We start from the raw sequence: 17,674 nt of genomic DNA on the forward strand, positions 1-17,674 counted from the left end.
CCACACCGCAATCCCTTCTCCTCCATTCTCCTCTCAGGATCTTGGACACGCACGCACATGCACCCAGCATGAGTGTAAGCCACTGGGTCTGGGACTCGAACCACGGTCGACTACATGGGAGTTCAGTGACATAGACATTATGCTAACTACTGATCCCTATGTACCTGCTATTTGAATGGAATCCCAACTTGTTTCCTGGCTTTAAGTTTTAAGGATATTTCCTTAGCATTTCTTCGATTTATTAAAAGTTAAATCTGCTTTTCTTGAAATGGAAAAATATAGTAAAAAATACATAATTAATGACCATAGTAAACTATATAGCATCACTAGTACTACCTTATAGTATATTAATTCCCCTCAGAGATTCATGCCTTGAGTCAGACATGTACTTATAGATATGTATATATCAGCAGAGCTTGCTGTTGAAAGTAGTTACATTATTTAAGAAATTTTGTCAATCAATAAAATGCGGGGGAAAAAAGGAAGGGAAAACAACTGTGGACATCTGAGATAGTGCGGGAGGAGCATGGGAAATGGTAGAGGGTGAGAAATAGGGGGAAAAATATATATATACATATATATATGAAACTAGAAATGGAAAATTATTGACGATAACATGTATGATTAAGCTACTATGCACTATCTTCTGGATGGGAAATTACATTTTGTATGCTGTGACAATGCTCAGTGAATAAATATAAATTAATTAATTAAAAAAAGAAAGAAAAAAAGATAAAAAATGCATATTAGAAAAACGCTATACATGAATTTCAAATTTTTTATACCAAAAATAAAGTTGTTCTTTAATTCCTTTTTTCATAAACTTTTTGTAGTCTCTGTGTATAACTGAAGCATACACAAGGATATTAACATCAAAACAAAAACTGGGGGCCCAGCAGTTAGCGTTATGGCTATGTCGCTGGACTCCCATGTAGTCGACCGTGGTTTGCATCCCGGATCCGGTGGCTTAAAACTCACGCGGGGCACATGTGCGTGCATACCCAAGATCCCAAGAGGAGAACGGGGGAGAAGGGATTGTAGCGTGGCCATCTCCCCTGGGGGGTAATTTCTCGCTTTCTGTCTCTCTGTCTCTCTCTGTCTGGCGAGCGCATGCGCCCTACAGCAAAAAACAAAAAAACTGGAAACATCTTGTGTTCATCAACATAAAAATGGAAAAACATACTGTGATGTATTAATGGAACACTACACGAAAAGGAAAATTAAGTATAATTATACACAAGGATAATTTTTTGAAATATAATATTGACTAAAAAAAACTAAATTTTTAGTATTTTTATCAAGTTCTGTTTTTCATAAGGCTCAAAAACAGGTCAAGCTGAGTACAGCATTTAGTTGGGTAGGTAGCCAGGTAAATAGATTATCAAAAAGTAGGATAGGGTCAACTTATGGCCTGGTGGTTACATGAGCTGGATTCCACATGGCCAACTGTGTGGTTCAGTCCTGGACTCGGTGACTTAAAAAACACACTAGGCCAGACCAGCACATGGGGTAATGGTTATGTCACTGGACTCCTACAGGTTCTACCATTGTTCAAGACCCATTCCCAGCGGCATAAAATTCACACCAGACATGTGTGTGAGTACCCAAAATCCAGAGAGGAGAGTAGAGGAGAAGGGACTGCAGTATGGCCACCCATCGTGGGAGATGATTTCTCACTTTCTGTCTCTCTGTCTCTCTGGTAAGCACATGCATGCTACAGTAAAAATTTCTCTAATAAAAAAAGAAAAAGAAAAGAAAAACGCACACACTACACATATGTACATGTGTACATGCCCGAAATCTTAAAAATGAGGAGAAATGGAGGAGGAAAGATTGTTTCATGACTGTTCCCCATTGCGGGTACTTTCTTGCTACGTTTTTGCTACTATCTCTCTCGCTCTGTCTCTCCAGTGAGCACACACACCCTCTGGCAATTTTTTTTGAAAAATTAGAGTAACAAAATACAGATTGACTGTCCCTTATCTGAACTGCTTGGAACCAGAAGTGACTGGAATTTGGGATTTATTTTTTATTCTGCAATTTTGCCTATACATAATGAGGTGGCTTGGTGATGGGACCTACATCTAAACATTAAATTCATTTGTTTCATATACAACTTATCCACCTTGTCTGAAGGTAATTTTATACAATATTTTTGTACTGCAGTGTTCTTAATAATCCATTAAATAAAATCAGGTATGAAATCTGCCACTTGTGGCATGTTAGTGCTCAAAAAATTCAATTTTGGGACTAGCAGTTGGTGTAATGGCTACGTCACTGGACTCCCATGTAGTCGACCGCGGTTTGAGTCCCAGACCCAGTGGCTTAAACTCACGCCGGGCATGTGTGCATGCGTGCGCAAGATCCGGAGAGGAGAATGAAGGAGAAGGGATTATGGCATGGCCATCCCCCCTGGGGGGGGGTGATTTCTTGCTTTCTGTCTCTTTGTCTCTCTCTGGCTTTCTGGTGAGCGCACACGCCCTATAGCAAAAACCTCTCCAAGAATTCAGATTTCGAAGCTATAGAATTTTGAGTTTGGTGAATAAGAATATTCGACTTGTGTATGTTTGCATTTATTAAATCTTGAATCAATCTCATTTTTGTCTTTCAAACCTTCATCTGTTATTCAAGTGTCATTGTTAGAAGAGACAAGAGAACCAATGCCACACTTACCTGCAGAAACACTGGGGAAGTTCTCCTTGGCCATATAAAGGAAACAAAAATGGAGTGTTGCCATATCGCCCAAGACAGCGAAGAAAGTTTTTGGTAGCTTTAAGACCATCTAGGGTACTGCTGGCTAACTCTGATGTCATTGCAATTGAATGAAGGACAAAATATTGAAGGTTGGGGGTTAACTTTTGAGTTTTTAAATACTCGGAAAATGTAATCTCCTCATAGGCTATGAAAAAAAAAAAGAAGATTTATTAATTAAAATCAAAACTAAACTTCCATTTAAAACCACCCCACAAAACTAACATCAAGCCTGTTTAAAAACAACCTCATGAGAGACAAAGACGGTATTATTATTACATTTTTACAGTGACCATATATTTCAGAAATAAAAATAGAAACAATCTTATAATCATAAATTGATTGATAGTACAATTTTTAAGCTTAAATGATGAGTCTTTGGTTAGTACCTTAAGGATTTGAAAAATTTTTTTAAATCATTAAAGAGCTCAATGGGCTCCTATGGTGAGCAAAAACCAGTAACTTTATTATTATTAAAATCACAGAATAATTCTAATAATTTCACTTGAAAATATTAAATATAAGAAAATGAAATTTCTTAAAGAAAATAGTAGAATAAAAGGTGACTTTTGTAAAATGTACACTTCTTACTGAAACTTAGAATGATGAACACTGGCTAAAAAGTAATGCAACTAATGTCTGCATATCTACTATGATCAGTTTTATTGCCACATAATGAAATTTCAAAATATAAGGGACCCTTAAAAACCACCCCTTTAAACTAAGAATAAAAAACAATATAATCGAACAGTTTGTGAGAGGAAATAAACCACCTGACAATACAAAAACTTTATGGCAAAACTTAAATAAATAAAAATTCAAATTTACTGAGCAAATGTAAGTTTACACAGCAGTTGTGAAGAACAACTTGGCAGTATCTAGTGGACTTAAAGTTTTTGCAGTAAGAATTATACTTTTCTTATTTCATGGAGAAGTTACTGCTGCATTTAACTTTATAAGTGAGTTAAAAATGGTAGATTCCAATTTTAGATATTTTCAACTAAGTACACTTAAAGTGCATGGCTCTGATACTAAAGTGATGTATTCAATTTCAGCAAGTTGCGAAGGAACTGACTCCAAATACACAGAGATATAGGTTCAAGTCAAGACTAGAAGCTATGTCCTCTCCAAATACAATGCTTTTCCCTATTTACCATCTAATGTTTTATTTTTTTAATCAAAATTAATAGTTCTAGATTCTAAGCAAAATTTGCCCTGAAAGATATCAAAGTACACTGTATTATTACAAATGCAAAAGAAAGGAAACAAAACAAAAATGGTATATTGTATATGAAGAATCAGTCAACAGCAGTATTTAATTAACAAGAATAAAAATGAAAATCTAGTACAGTTCTACAATAAAGAAAACATCTACACTATAGTCAGAGTAGTCACTAGCCACAAATGGCTAGTAAGCACTTGAAATATACTTAGTGAGACTGAGGAAATGAATTTTTTATTTTACTTAACTTTAATTAAATAGCTATGTGTTACACAGTTAGAATTTGTTTTAAAACAGTAATACATAGCTCAATAAATTAGAATAAGCATACTAGAATAATAAGAAAACTCAAATAATTGAAGAGTATGATTTTATAAAAAATAATACCTTTATATTCATCAGGATGCTCTTCATATTCCATACAAAATGTAAGAAATTTCATTAGCATTCGCTTTTCTACCATAGTAAGTTGCTTACTATTAAAGACATCTGCTCTAGAACAAGGAACCTGAAAAATATTATTATTGTAAATTAAGAAATTGCTTCATACTGATGAGTGTTCCAAATTATAGCTATTATTATTACATAATTAGGGATAACAGGATTGTGATTTCCATTCTAGTCAGGCTACTTCATGTTACTTTCTATCAGTCCTAATGGCATCTCAGTTAAATCCAGAGTTTTTTCTTTCTTAATTCTGCCCGATTGCACCCAAAGCCATTAAAAGGTCAAAGACATGTCCATGTCTCCACAACAGGTAATAAATGACAGCTCAAATCTCGCAGTGCTTTCTGAAACTAACACTTTCTCAATACTAACATCAAATTGTGAAATAGTTCATGAGAAAACACTAGAAATTTTAATTGAGTAAATCTTACTATTTGCATTTTTAAATCACCATGCAGGACTATAATTTACAACTTTACTGGGAAAGTAGCCTTAATTACTTACTCTTCCAAAATGAACCATAATAACTTAAGCTCATACCCAATTACAATACTTAATCAGTGTAATACCTGTTCCACTCTTCCTTCTCGAAATGCAAGAATCCTGGTAACATTTTTAAATTCTGCGTATCGACTAACATTAGATTTAATCAGAAGATCAATTAGCAATCCTCGTGAATACAGCAGCTGCGCACACAAAAAATTATATGATAAGATAAAAGGTAAAATAGGGGAAAAATTGATGAACATTAAAAATACGTAATTTTTTATATTTAAAATTGTAAAAAGTATTATACCCATAAATAGTATACTATATAGCACAATTTATTAGAGATTCACATTGACTATCTGAAATTCAAAACTAAAATAAAAACTACAAATTCAAAATGATTATTCACAATCTGTTGGGCAGTAACACCTGCTCCAACTGATGTAAGGCTCTTTGTTCTTTGCCCACTTAATGTGAATATTTTGCTGCAGAGATATTAACGTGTTTGTTTATAAAGTGCCGCCTCAGACCTGGCAAAAATGTTACCATAGTATGCAACATATCAACATATTCATTGTATTAATTTTGAAAATGTGTTTAAATATATGCATTATAGAACATATTAAGACCCAAAGTTTTCAGAAAATAGATTATAGATCTACATAAAACTAGATGATTATAAGAAACCAATGAAATAGACCACTCTATCCCCCAAGAAAGGAAAAAATGTATAATGCATTTCCACAAATAGAGTCAAATTATAAGGCCCCTCTATAATTCTAGAGGTTGAGTCTCAGACTTGGTGACTTTAAATTCACACTGTGTATGTGTGCATGCATCTGTAAAATCCTAAGAGGAGAACAGAGGAGAAGGGATTGTGGCGTGGCCATCTCCCCGGGAGGGTGATTTCTCTCTTTTTGTCTCTCTGGCGAGTACACGCGCCTAATAGCAAGTAGATCTCTTTTTAAAAAAAAAGAAAAAGGAAAAACAACATAAACAGTGTTATCTAGCATGTTTTAAATTTATATAGTTAAATGGAACAGTTTCAGCTATTTCCTATATCAAGATTCCTTTAATGTCCATAACTTAATCAATGTAAATACTGTACTTTGAATCTATAATAAGTAGGAAAAATAAAGAAAAATCAGTTTTATGTTAAAAGAAAAGGAAAACCTCTAAAATAAATCTAAACCATTAGTCTGAGCATCCAAAGACTGGTAAAGACATTCTGTAAATCACTATCAGTAGAGTAAAATTTTTATAAACTATTATATTTGTTCAGTATTGTGCAGAATAAACAAAATTGACATCATTTTTTAAAACTAATCCAATTACCCAGACAAAATACAGTGTGTTACTTCATTACTTTCTTCTTAATGCACTGTACAACTAATACATTCATGTTTTTAAGAATTATATTGCCAGGCTTAATTGTATGAAAATATCAAAACAGGTACTTCAAAAACCTCATTTGTTTCAAAACAAACATTCGAGATCAAAGATCCTTCAATAGCTATAATAATTTCACAAATATTAATACTTAAAACATAAAAACATACTTCCATGTAAGATCTGATAAATCCCCACAATAACAAACACATACCATATTTAAACTGAAGACTCTTTCTCACTACACTCTACAGATTGTGCCACAGCAATTTCACAGTGATGAGAAACTAACACTTCAATCTTATTGAAATATTCAGAACTAGATTTAACAATTGACAATTTTTGCTTCCCTTGATATGTTGGTCCTGTAATCATTAAGAATATAAACTTACTTAGAAATGAATTATAATTATCTATAAAAATTTCATCTTTGACAATTTTCTCTAATTGTTGAACAATATTAAACTATAAATAATTTATTTAAGTAAACTTCCCTGACCTATTACTTTTAATTGTCTGCATGCATGTGTTTTATAAACTGTAAAGCCCTACAGTATTTATTAATTATACCTTAATGACTAAGATAAAATACACACAGAAATGTAAAATAGTATGCAGATATGAATCTTGGCTTTAGGAGAGAGAGAAGGCTTAAGGGAAGTAATAGGGCAATCACGCTAAACTTAGATGTGATAAAAGCAATTATTAGAATAGATGAAATTTCCAAAGAGTGACCAACTGCCCCAATATCGTGGAACATCCTGTTTTCCATCCCACTGAGCAGTAAATAAATGTCCATTATATGACTAATATTTAAAACATGACAATAAACCTTCTATATTGCTATAGTAATATTTTTTGACACTTCTGATTTTGCAAAATAAAATAAATGATTACTGATTATTTTTTGATGTTCAAACCCATAAAAACTATGCTGGACAAAGTACAACTAACTAGTCAATTGCTTCTAGAGCTTTGTTTTATATTTACTATAAGAAAATCAGTATTACTAACCATTTGAACATGTGAAAATAACCAGAAATCACCTTCAGAGTTTCCTCAAATGTCTTAGCTTCTAAATAAACTGCCTTTTCCCTTACACATCCAGCAATCATTTTCTTACACAACTGAATAATTTTCAATACTAATTCCTACAATGGAAATAACACCACTTTATAGCACTTTTCTTTGTAAGACATATACTATATTTCAGCTAGCATAAGAGAGTTTTATGAAATAGGCCTGATTCTTAACCATTTTTATAACATTTCTTTAGTTACAGCATTTCAAATTCCAAGTAACTAATTCAAAATGCAATTTTCAGAATCAAATTCATTTTTACTTGGCTACTTTAAATGTTTTGTTTTTTAACTTGTATTATGGAATATTGATTATAAGAACAGGAGATGGTTAATGAGCTAGGACTTAACATCTATACCAAGGCAACGTGAAAAGAATGCTAGATTTTAAAGCATGGCAGAAAAGTAGATAGAGAAAGTAGAATAGATGGCGCACAAGCATAAAGTAGGACCAAGGCTGTATCTAACTCAGATCAGACATGGTGTACTATATGGTAGAAAGAAAAATGGACATTGAAAAGATATTCATATTTTCAGGCAACAAGTTCAAAGGCAGCAAGAAACTGAGGATATGAGCTCACATTAGCAAAAAGTGAGAGACATGCACTGGTTACTCTCTGTCTCCTATCCCTTGAAACTTGAAGAAGGTGCATTAAATTGAAAAGCCTAGTTTTTGAGGCATGTCTGATGTTATTCACTACTCTCTCATACTTCTTTCCATTTTCTCATTGTTTGTCCTCAACTGAGATTTGGTCTGTTTTTCTTTACTTTTACCAAGTTTGGTATGATAACCCTTTAAGGTCATGATCCTTTATTTTACTGGTTTTCTATTCTTTTGCACTAAAATAGTCTTGCTTTTTATAAATCCAATTCAACATTTATTCTCCTAGAAATAGGGACCTCCTCTGGAGTCACAAAGAACTGAAAGTCAAGAGTTAAGGATGACATGGTCACAAGAAATAAGAAATTATTTTATGTTTAAAAAAAGGCAAATTAGATCACTAAACTAAATCTCTTGTCATTTTGTTTTTTAAACAAAAATCAGGTTTTCCCAAATAGTGTGGGGAAATATAGCTTATATTAAAATGAGATTTAAATACAAATTTTCATAAATTCTTACATAAAATAAGTGCCTACACAAGGGAAAAGGGGAAGAACTAAGAAGACAAGGAGGAAGATCCAAAACTTTCTTTACCACATAAGCCATCTTTCATTAGAAACTATGCAGAATTAAGTCAATGCTATTTCTTTAAGGTAGTCTATACTATTCGAGTTTATAGAGTCTTTGAATACCTGGATCAAATATAAACTCAAATAGATTTAAAAAAAAAAGAAGAAGAAAAATTAAGGATGGCTATAAAAACAAAAACAAAAACATTCCTCCCAGTGTCACTGCTCCCATGACTACTAAATAATCCTCTGAAGCCCTCAAACCTGAACACATGATTTTCAAAAATGAATTGGTTTATCCAAAGTATGTATCAACATATAGATGTTAAAATAGCTACTAAATATAAAGGCTAAAACAATTTGATGTACATTGACTATAAATGACATGGATTTGTGTACAAATCTTTCAGAAATTTTCTTTTGATAGAATTCATGTCCATGCACTAGGAGAATATTAGGATAGACTATGTACTCTAGTATAAAAGTATTCTTCAAGTACAAAAATAATAATTAAATATAGGCTAGACACTCACTAAAAGCACTTTAAAATGGGATTTTAATGTTTTTTAATCTATATTTGAAGAAAATTTTAATTAATTATAAACTTCTGGCTACTTTTATATTTCATTATAAAACAAATGCTCTGTACCTCAAATAATATAATTATGAAAACTAGATTCATGGGCCCAGATACTCTTTTCAGTCAATTAGAACTTAGTGTTGTTCTATGATAAAATCGCTAAAATTAGTGCTTACCTTTGATACTAAATCAATATTAAATCTTCTGCCTTTTTTAATAATTTGAGAGTAAGTAATCCTATTTTTCTTTGGTTGCTCTGCGGTGTCTTCCGCGGTAGGCACATTTTCACTTGTTTCTTCTCCTGAAGTTGACAGCACACAAGTTTTATCATCACAATAGTTTTCTTTCTCCCCTGTTGCTTCAGCATCATTTACTTCTAGGGCACTCTCTGGATCACTGCTTAGAGTTTGTTCTGCGGGCATTTCACAGCTCTCAGTGCTTAATGACTCATCTTCTGGAGGCTGGCAGGCAGGATCTGCAGCTTCTGTGGAGTTCGCAGATGTCACAGAAGCGTGATTTTTCTGCAGTGCACCAATTTCTTCAACATCTTCATGCAAATCCTGACTAATAAGAAATTATAATAATTATCAACCTCAGGATTTTGGTAATTCCACACTGCTACATTTTTATATTGCCTGAAATTTCCTTGGCAATTTTTATTCCTTTACTGCTTTTATCTTATTGAATTCAGTCTATGTTTTACCTTACATGACACAGATATTAAACATTCATCTGTTAAGATTTCAATACAATATAAAACATAATTAAGTTCTGAAAAATATAAAGATTTCAGGGCTTAGAAGGTCATATCACATGTATATTTTTAAAAATTTCAGGCAGACAGGGGAATTGTATTTTAGCAGCAAATGAAGGAAGTGGTTTAAAGCATAGCCTTCAGAATGAACAGATCTGACCCTCTGAGTATTAAGTTCTGTTAATTTAGACAAGTTATTTATCCTCCCTGAGTCCAACAGTACCAATCTGTAACACAGGGATAATACCATCTAACAGATATTGCATGCAAAGAACCCAGCACAATGCCTGGGACATAGTAAATGCTCAGCCAATAGCAGTGATCAAAAATTATCCTTGTTGTGGCCAGCAGTTAGTGTGGTGGTTAAGGTGCTAGGCTCCTAAATGTCTGACTGTGGTTACAATCTTGGACCTAGAGGCTTGCCCTCTCTCGTAAATTTAAAAATAATAATAAATAAAATTAAATAAGTAATTCTTTAAAATAAAAAAATGATTCTTGTTGAGAAAGCCTTTACTTAGTGATTTGACAGAGGTACTTTCAGTAAAGTGGGAAAAAAAATCTACCAATGAAGAGTTTAAGTTGGCCTATCACAGCGTAGAATCTCAGAAATTTTCTGTGTTCATTTTTTCCATATAATTTGATTCTTCTGGGGTGTCCTTCCTACTCCCAAATATTATCACAATTCTCCCATTCCCAAACATAATTACATACTTAAAAAAAAAAATCTATCTGTTCTTAAAAATAAAAAGTTTACACTTTACTTCTAAGAAGACTTTCTTAACCCAACCACACTCATCATTCTTATTACTCCATGTTCCCATGATATACACATACAGTTTACCTTCCATTCATTTGTCAATCATTTTTTTTAATAGATTTTTTTTTTTTTAGAGAGGATTCTTGGTATAGGGCGTGTGCACTCGCCAGACAGAGACAGAAAGCGAGAAATCACCTCCCAGGGGGGATGGCCACGCCGCAATCCCTTCTCCTCCATTCTCCTCTCAGGATCTTGGGCACGCACGCACACGCGCCAGGCATGAGGTTTAAGCCACCGGGTCTGGGACACGAACCGCGGTCGACTACATGGGAGTCCAGCGACATAGCCATTATGCCAACTGCTGGTCCCTCAATCCTTTTTTAAATTACCAGAGGGCATGTATGTTCTCCAGAAAGATAGAGAAACAGAGACAGAATGGAAGGAAGAAAACACCCTTCAAAGGGGCGTGGTCATGTTGTAATCCCTTCTCTATTTCTCCATCCAGCATGCTTTTAATTGCCTAGCTGAGATTCAAGCCACAGTTGGTCATATGGGATCCAGTTCCCTTAACCATTAGACTACAGGGACATCCCTATCAATCCCTCCCCCCCCCATTTTTATTAAAGTTTATTTTATTTCGAGAGAGAGATTGGGAGTGAGGAGGAGGTACCCTCAACAGAGTCTTGTAATGCTATGATCCTCCTGCATCCAGTCATGATCACAGGCACACATGAGTATGTTCAGCATGTTTAGGTCAACCCTGTATCCAAACACGGTCCTCCCATATGGCTCCAGTATCACATAGAAGTGCCCTACTGCCTACACTACTGTAGTGGGCCCATTTTCTTTTTAACCGTCCTTTATTTGTCAAGTATGTATTTTATTTACTGAGCTAGATTTTACTTCCCTTGAAGGAAGACCTCACATCTATTCTTGGGTGCCCCTCACTATACCTACTCCACTATTCTATAGATGTCATAACTAATAAACTCTTAATGAATAAACGGTTTGTATATGTAAACAATTTTTTAATATAAAACCAATTTATTTGTAGAAAACACAAAAAAATAGGCCAGGAAAAAAATGTATTATGAATTCAAAAGTCTGAGTACAGTGGAAAAATAAGTACCCTACTAAAATTAACACAATAAACACTAGAACAAAAGGAAGGCAATGAAAGAATACATTCAAAAGTCAAGAAATAAAATGCCACCAATTCACTATTATAATATAGTAATTTTAATGAAATCTAATGCAAAAGGAAATTGTTATCATTAATGTTATAGCAATGTTTCCAGATCTAGGAAACTACAGTGGAGAAAGTACTGAAGTTCTAGTCTTAGTGCATTACTTAGGAGGTACTAGACAATTTACTTAATCTCTCACATTAAAATGGGACTCAGTCCATCTGTTTTACCTTATATAAGACTGTTGTGAGATAAATGACCCAATATATATAAAAAGTATTTAATAAATTCTAAAAGATTACTCAAATATAAGATATTGTTAAACTGCCTTCCATGTCAACAGGCAACTCAAGGCATGTGTATCTAGGTTTTCTGCATTCACATGATAAAAGCTCTTTAGCCACATAAACACATGATACCACCACTGCTGTTAACAACATTACAAAATGCAGAGCTATAATGTGAAATGCAATTTGAATACTTTCTATAGAAGTGTTCATGCTCTGTATTGACTTTCATTATTTTGAAAACCAGGAAAACTAAATGTGTTCCATGAGGGATCTAAGGTGACAACTTTCAACAAAAGTTCCACACCTAAAGACAAAACTAGAAATGACAGGATAATTAATTCCACTTTACAGATTAGACCAAATATGGCAACTTCTCTTATTACAGGACATGACGATGACACCATGGAAACGGAGTATAGCAACTTAGCTTAGCTAGTGGTTCTCTATTACGTTCTGCAAAAAGGAGTTTTATAGAGTGAATGAAATACATTAACCAGTGTTAGAGACTCTGAAAGATAAAATATTTTTAAAAGGATTAAGTGTAAGAAAAGAAACTATTCTATGAGACTTTGTTCTATGTCAATAAACTACTGGGTCATTGGAAAAGTCATGACACATTTTTGCATAGAAAAATACATCCTGACTTTTCCAATGACCCAATATTAAATTTTACTGTTCTCAATATAACTTGGTGAAAATCCTAGCACTACAGAAAACATAACAAATAAAAGCAATCTATTATCCTTATTTTTTAAATTATAAACAACCACAGTATTTTGGGAAGTCTGCCAAGATTGAGCTAATATCTAACAACAAGTTATAAAGATACCTAAAACTCTACTTAATTCTTCAATAGGCAAAATTCTGCTCATTAAGGGCTATCTTCCCTCAAATTTGAAACTTTACATGGTGGTAAAAACATCTTCATAAAAGGATAAAAAAAGAAAAAACCTTTCAAGAAAATTCCAGAATAAAATAACCACTCAATTTATTTATTTAAAAATGTTTTAAAACTACAATAATATATTTGCCAATTATAAAATTATTTGGGTAGATATACACCCTCAAAAGAATCTTTGTGTTCTAAAATACATTTTTGCATAGAAAAATACATCCTGACTTTTCCAATGACCCAATATTAAATTTTACTGTTCTCAATATAACTTGGTGAAAATCCTAGCACTACAGAAAACATAACAAATAAAAGCAATCTATTATCCTTATTTTTTAAATTATAAACAACCACAGTATTTTGGGAAGTCTGCCAAGATTGAGCTAATATCTAACAACAAGTTATAAAGATACCTAAAACTCTACTTAATTCTTCAATAGGCAAAATTCTGCTCATTAAGGGCTATCTTCCCTCAAATTTGAAACTTTACATGGTGGTAAAAACATCTTCATAAAAGGATAAAAAAAGAAAAAACCTTTCAAGAAAATTCCAGAATAAAATAACCACTCAATTTATTTATTTAAAAATGTTTTAAAACTTCAATAATATATTTGCCAATTATAAAATTATTTGGGTAGATATACACCCTCAAAAGAATCTTTGTGTTCTAAAATATTCCATGTATTTTAACATAAAAAGAAAAACAATCTGCATCATCGGTATTTTCCTTGTTCTTCTGGCCAAAATGGGTGTGCACTCACTAGAGACAGAGTGAGGAAGAGGATAAAGCATCCCCAACAGGGCATAGTCACACCACAATCCCTTCCCCTTCATCTGTCCCTCCCTTTGGGATTTTGGGCATGCACATGCAGTTGGTGTTTTCTCAAGCCTCCAGGTCCAGGATTCAAACCACGTGGTAAATCATGTGGGATCTGGCTGCCTTAACCATCAGGCCATGGATCTAGTCCCAACAGTTCTTATAAAAATTTTCACTAACAAAATTAAATCTAATGTAATTTCTACTGTTAATTTTAGTTCCAAAGGCCATTTATAACACAGTGTAATATTTCTTAGATAATTCTTCCTAACTAGAACTGTGAAATATTGCTTTGTGAAGACATACTTTTGACTGATTGCCAAAAGCTGTATATAACTCTGAGATTTTGGGGGTATAAATTCTGATAATATCTAGTATTGAGTATCAATTAATGGTACTAATAAAAGAATACCTTTGGGGCCAACAAGTGGTATAGTTATTAAGGTGTTGGACTCCCACGTGGCCAATCATGGTTTGAGGATTGGACCTGGTGGCTTGAAACTCATGCTGGGCACATATGTGTGTGTGTCCCAAATCCCAAGAGGAGAATAGAGAAAAAGGGATTGCCACATGGCCATCCTCCCTGGGAGGGGAGAGTTGATTTCTCACTTTCCCTCTCTGACTCTGTCTCTGTCTCTCTCCCCCTTCCTCCCTGCTCGCCTCTCTGTGGCAAGTGCATGTACTTTGTGGCAAAATCCTAAAACTAACTAAATAAATAAAATAAAGGAACACCTCCAAGTGAATGTGTCTTATTAGTACATTGTAACAGTCACTATTTTAGATGAATCAAATGAAAAACTGCCAACCACTTGGTTAATTTATTTAGAACAGGTGTTCACTATTTTTCAGTCACTTGTACTTTTTTTCCCCCAATACTGCTTGTTGAAGACACTGTATTCTTTACTCTAACATATGCACTTTGTTCTAAACCCATTCTTTTGATTTTTACAGTATTTGTTATATTGCTAACCAGCTGTTTTATCTAAAATAAGTCTTTAATGGTTACTCCCAATAATTAAAAAACTAGTCTATCCAAAACTTGTTGTTCTAGACAATGGTAATATAAGAGAACACAGTAATCAATTTGCATTGCTATAATATAATGTATTGGTAGCTATATTTACATATTTGCTACTAAGCTAAAATGTTAATAAATAGTGTACTATAGAATATAACTGAAATATTAAACTCTGGCCATATTTCTCCAGGAACAAAATTTCATAAGGTAGTATAGAGCAGGTGTCTCTCTCTGTCTTTCTAGCTCATATAAGAAATAAATGAATAAACTTTTAAAAATAATAATTACCAAGTATTAGTGTATAATGACAAAGTCCTCAGGAAGTGATAATGATTTCCTTTCCATAAAACAAAAATAGTTCATTAGGTAGAAAATATAATTAATCTATGATTTGTGGCTATGGACTTTCAACAGAAAATAGATTAAAAAAAAAAAAAAGCCAGTGGAAAGGAAGGAATAAAACTGTTCCTCTTAACAGATTTGATTCTCCAGGTAGAAAATCACAAAGAATCTACCACAAAAGATTAAAGTCCCCAGAACTAGTAAGATCAACAAGATTTTGGGATCCATCCAAGATACACAAAAAACTCACCTGTATTTATAAATATTAATAATGTGCATGTGATGGAACCAGCAGAGAGCATAGCGGTTACATTGTTGAACTCCAACATGGCCAATCACGGTTCGAGTCCCAGATCCAGTGGCTTGAAATTTATGCCAGGCATGTGTGCATGCATGCCTAAGAACCTAGGAGGAGAGTGGAGTAGGTACTGCGGTATGGCCATCCACCCCGTGGGGGAGTAATTTCTAACTTTCCTTCCCACTGTATCTGCCTCTGTTTCTCTCTCTCCTCCAGTGAGCCAATGCACCCTAAGGCAAAAGCCACTTAAAAAATAATAATGCACATGTTAAACAAAAATTAAAAAGACAATACCATTTACGATTGCTCCAAAGAAAATTAAATATTTAGGTATACAATTAACAAAACATGTATAGGATCAGTATCTTGAAAATTATAAAATTCTGTTGGAGGAAATCAAACAATGACCTGCATAAATGGAGATACATACCATGATACAGATGGGAAAACTCAAAATAATGAAGATGCTATTTCTCCACAATTAATCTGTAACTTTAATGCAATTCCTGTCAGAATCTCAGTAACATATTTTTAAACATAAACAAATTTATTAACTCTAGTTAATCTAGAGTCATAAACTCTAGATAGCTAAGGCAATTTTTTTCTTTTTTATTATTTTAATTTATGTTATACATTCAATCGTTATACTTCACTACAGCTTGTAAAGTGAATGTGCCCAATATGAATACATTTCAACCCGGTCCAGCTGAAGATATCATACACGTTATCATCAAGAGACAATGACCAATTTTTTGTCTCCCTTAAATGTCTTGTCATGGGACCAGCAGCTGGAGGTATGTCGCTGGACTCCCATGTAGTCAACTGCAGTTCGAGTCCCAGACCCGGTGGCTTAAACTCACGCCGAACACGTGTGCATGCGTGCCCAAGATCCCGAGAGAAGAATGAAGGAGAAGGGATTGCAGCATGACCATTCCCCCTGGGGGATTTCTCCCTTTCTGTCTCTCTGTCTCTCTCTCTGTCTTTCGGGCGAGTGTACACGCCCTATAACAAAAAACCTCTCCAAAAAAAAAAAGTCTTTCTCTCTCTATTTTTCTCGTTGATTCCACTGAGAGGGATCATTCTACTTAGAATTAAGGGCTTTTATATAGTTGCAGTAATGAAGACAGTGTGGTATTGCAGAGTAAAAGACATAGAGATCAGTGGAACAGAGTAAATAACTCAAAAATAGAAACTCCCAAGTACAGCCAACTGGTTTTTTGACAGAAGTACAAAAGGAACTCAATGGAGGAAGAATAGCCTTTTTAAGAAATGGTACTGAATCAACAGGATATATCCATAGGTTTAAAAATGAAAGACATTGACCGAAACCTCACATCTTATCTAAAATATAATTCAAAGTGAATAATGTACTTAAATGTACAATATTAAACTATAAAAGTTTTTTTTTCCCAAAAATTGTGGAGATAATCTCCTGGATCTACAACTAGGCAAAGAATTTTCAGATTTGACACCATACACATAATCCACAAAAGAAAAAACTGATTGTGCTCCATCAGGCCCAGTCTGGTGGTCCAAATGGTAGGATGCTACTGTGTGAAGATTAGGGACTGACAGGAGGCTCAGGTTCTGTTCTCAGACTGACCTGAACATGCAGGCATGTAACACTAGCAAGCTGGGATATATACAACATAGAGAGTTCTGTTCTGGAACACCTGGGTAAAATTCTATGATGGAAAGATCCTGTCAAGAACATCTATCTCTGGGTCAATAGGTGGCGTAGTGGCTAAGGTACTGGACTTCCATGTGGCTGACTGCAGTTTGAGTCTCAGACCCAGCAGAATGAAATTCGTGCCAGGCGTGTGTACATGCCTGCCCAAAATCTGGAGAGAATGGAGGAGAAGGGACTGTGGTGTGGCCATCCCCTTGGAGGGTGATTTCTCATTTTCTGTCTTTCTGTTTGCCTCTCCAGTGAGCACACATTCCCTACAGCAAAAATCTCTCCAAAAAAAGAATACCTATCTATCTCTCTCTCCTCCTCCCATGCTCTCTTATCTTGATGTCATAAAAAAGGACCTCATTGGGAACCAGCAGTCAGTGTAATGGCTATGTCGCTAGACTCCCATGTAGTCGACCGCGGTTTGCGTCCTGGACCCGGTGGTTTAAAACTCACGCTGAGCGCGTGTGCGTGCATGCCCAAGATCCCGAGAGGAGAATGGAGGAGAAGGGATTGT

General features: G+C 34.3%; 1 protein-coding gene across 2 annotated transcripts in view; it reads right to left on the reverse strand.

Annotated features, from left to right (window-relative positions):
* CHM (CHM Rab escort protein) overlaps positions 1–17,674 on the reverse strand; it is a 225,283-nt gene that overhangs the window by 113,578 nt on the left and 94,031 nt on the right. For both annotated transcript variants that reach the window (XM_006167014.3, XM_006167012.3), the window contains exons 5-8: positions 9,304–9,691; positions 4,990–5,106; positions 4,361–4,481; positions 2,674–2,899 (exon numbers count right to left, since the gene is read on the reverse strand). In XM_006167014.3, the coding sequence (XP_006167076.1) occupies positions 2,674–2,899; positions 4,361–4,481; positions 4,990–5,106; positions 9,304–9,691 (852 nt within the window). The remainder of the gene's footprint in view (positions 1–2,673; positions 2,900–4,360; positions 4,482–4,989; positions 5,107–9,303; positions 9,692–17,674) is intronic.

The sequence above is a fragment of the Tupaia chinensis genome, unplaced genomic scaffold (assembly GCF_000334495.1).
Source record: "Tupaia chinensis unplaced genomic scaffold, TupChi_1.0 Scaffold144426_1, whole genome shotgun sequence".
NCBI lineage: Eukaryota > Metazoa > Chordata > Mammalia > Scandentia > Tupaiidae > Tupaia > Tupaia belangeri.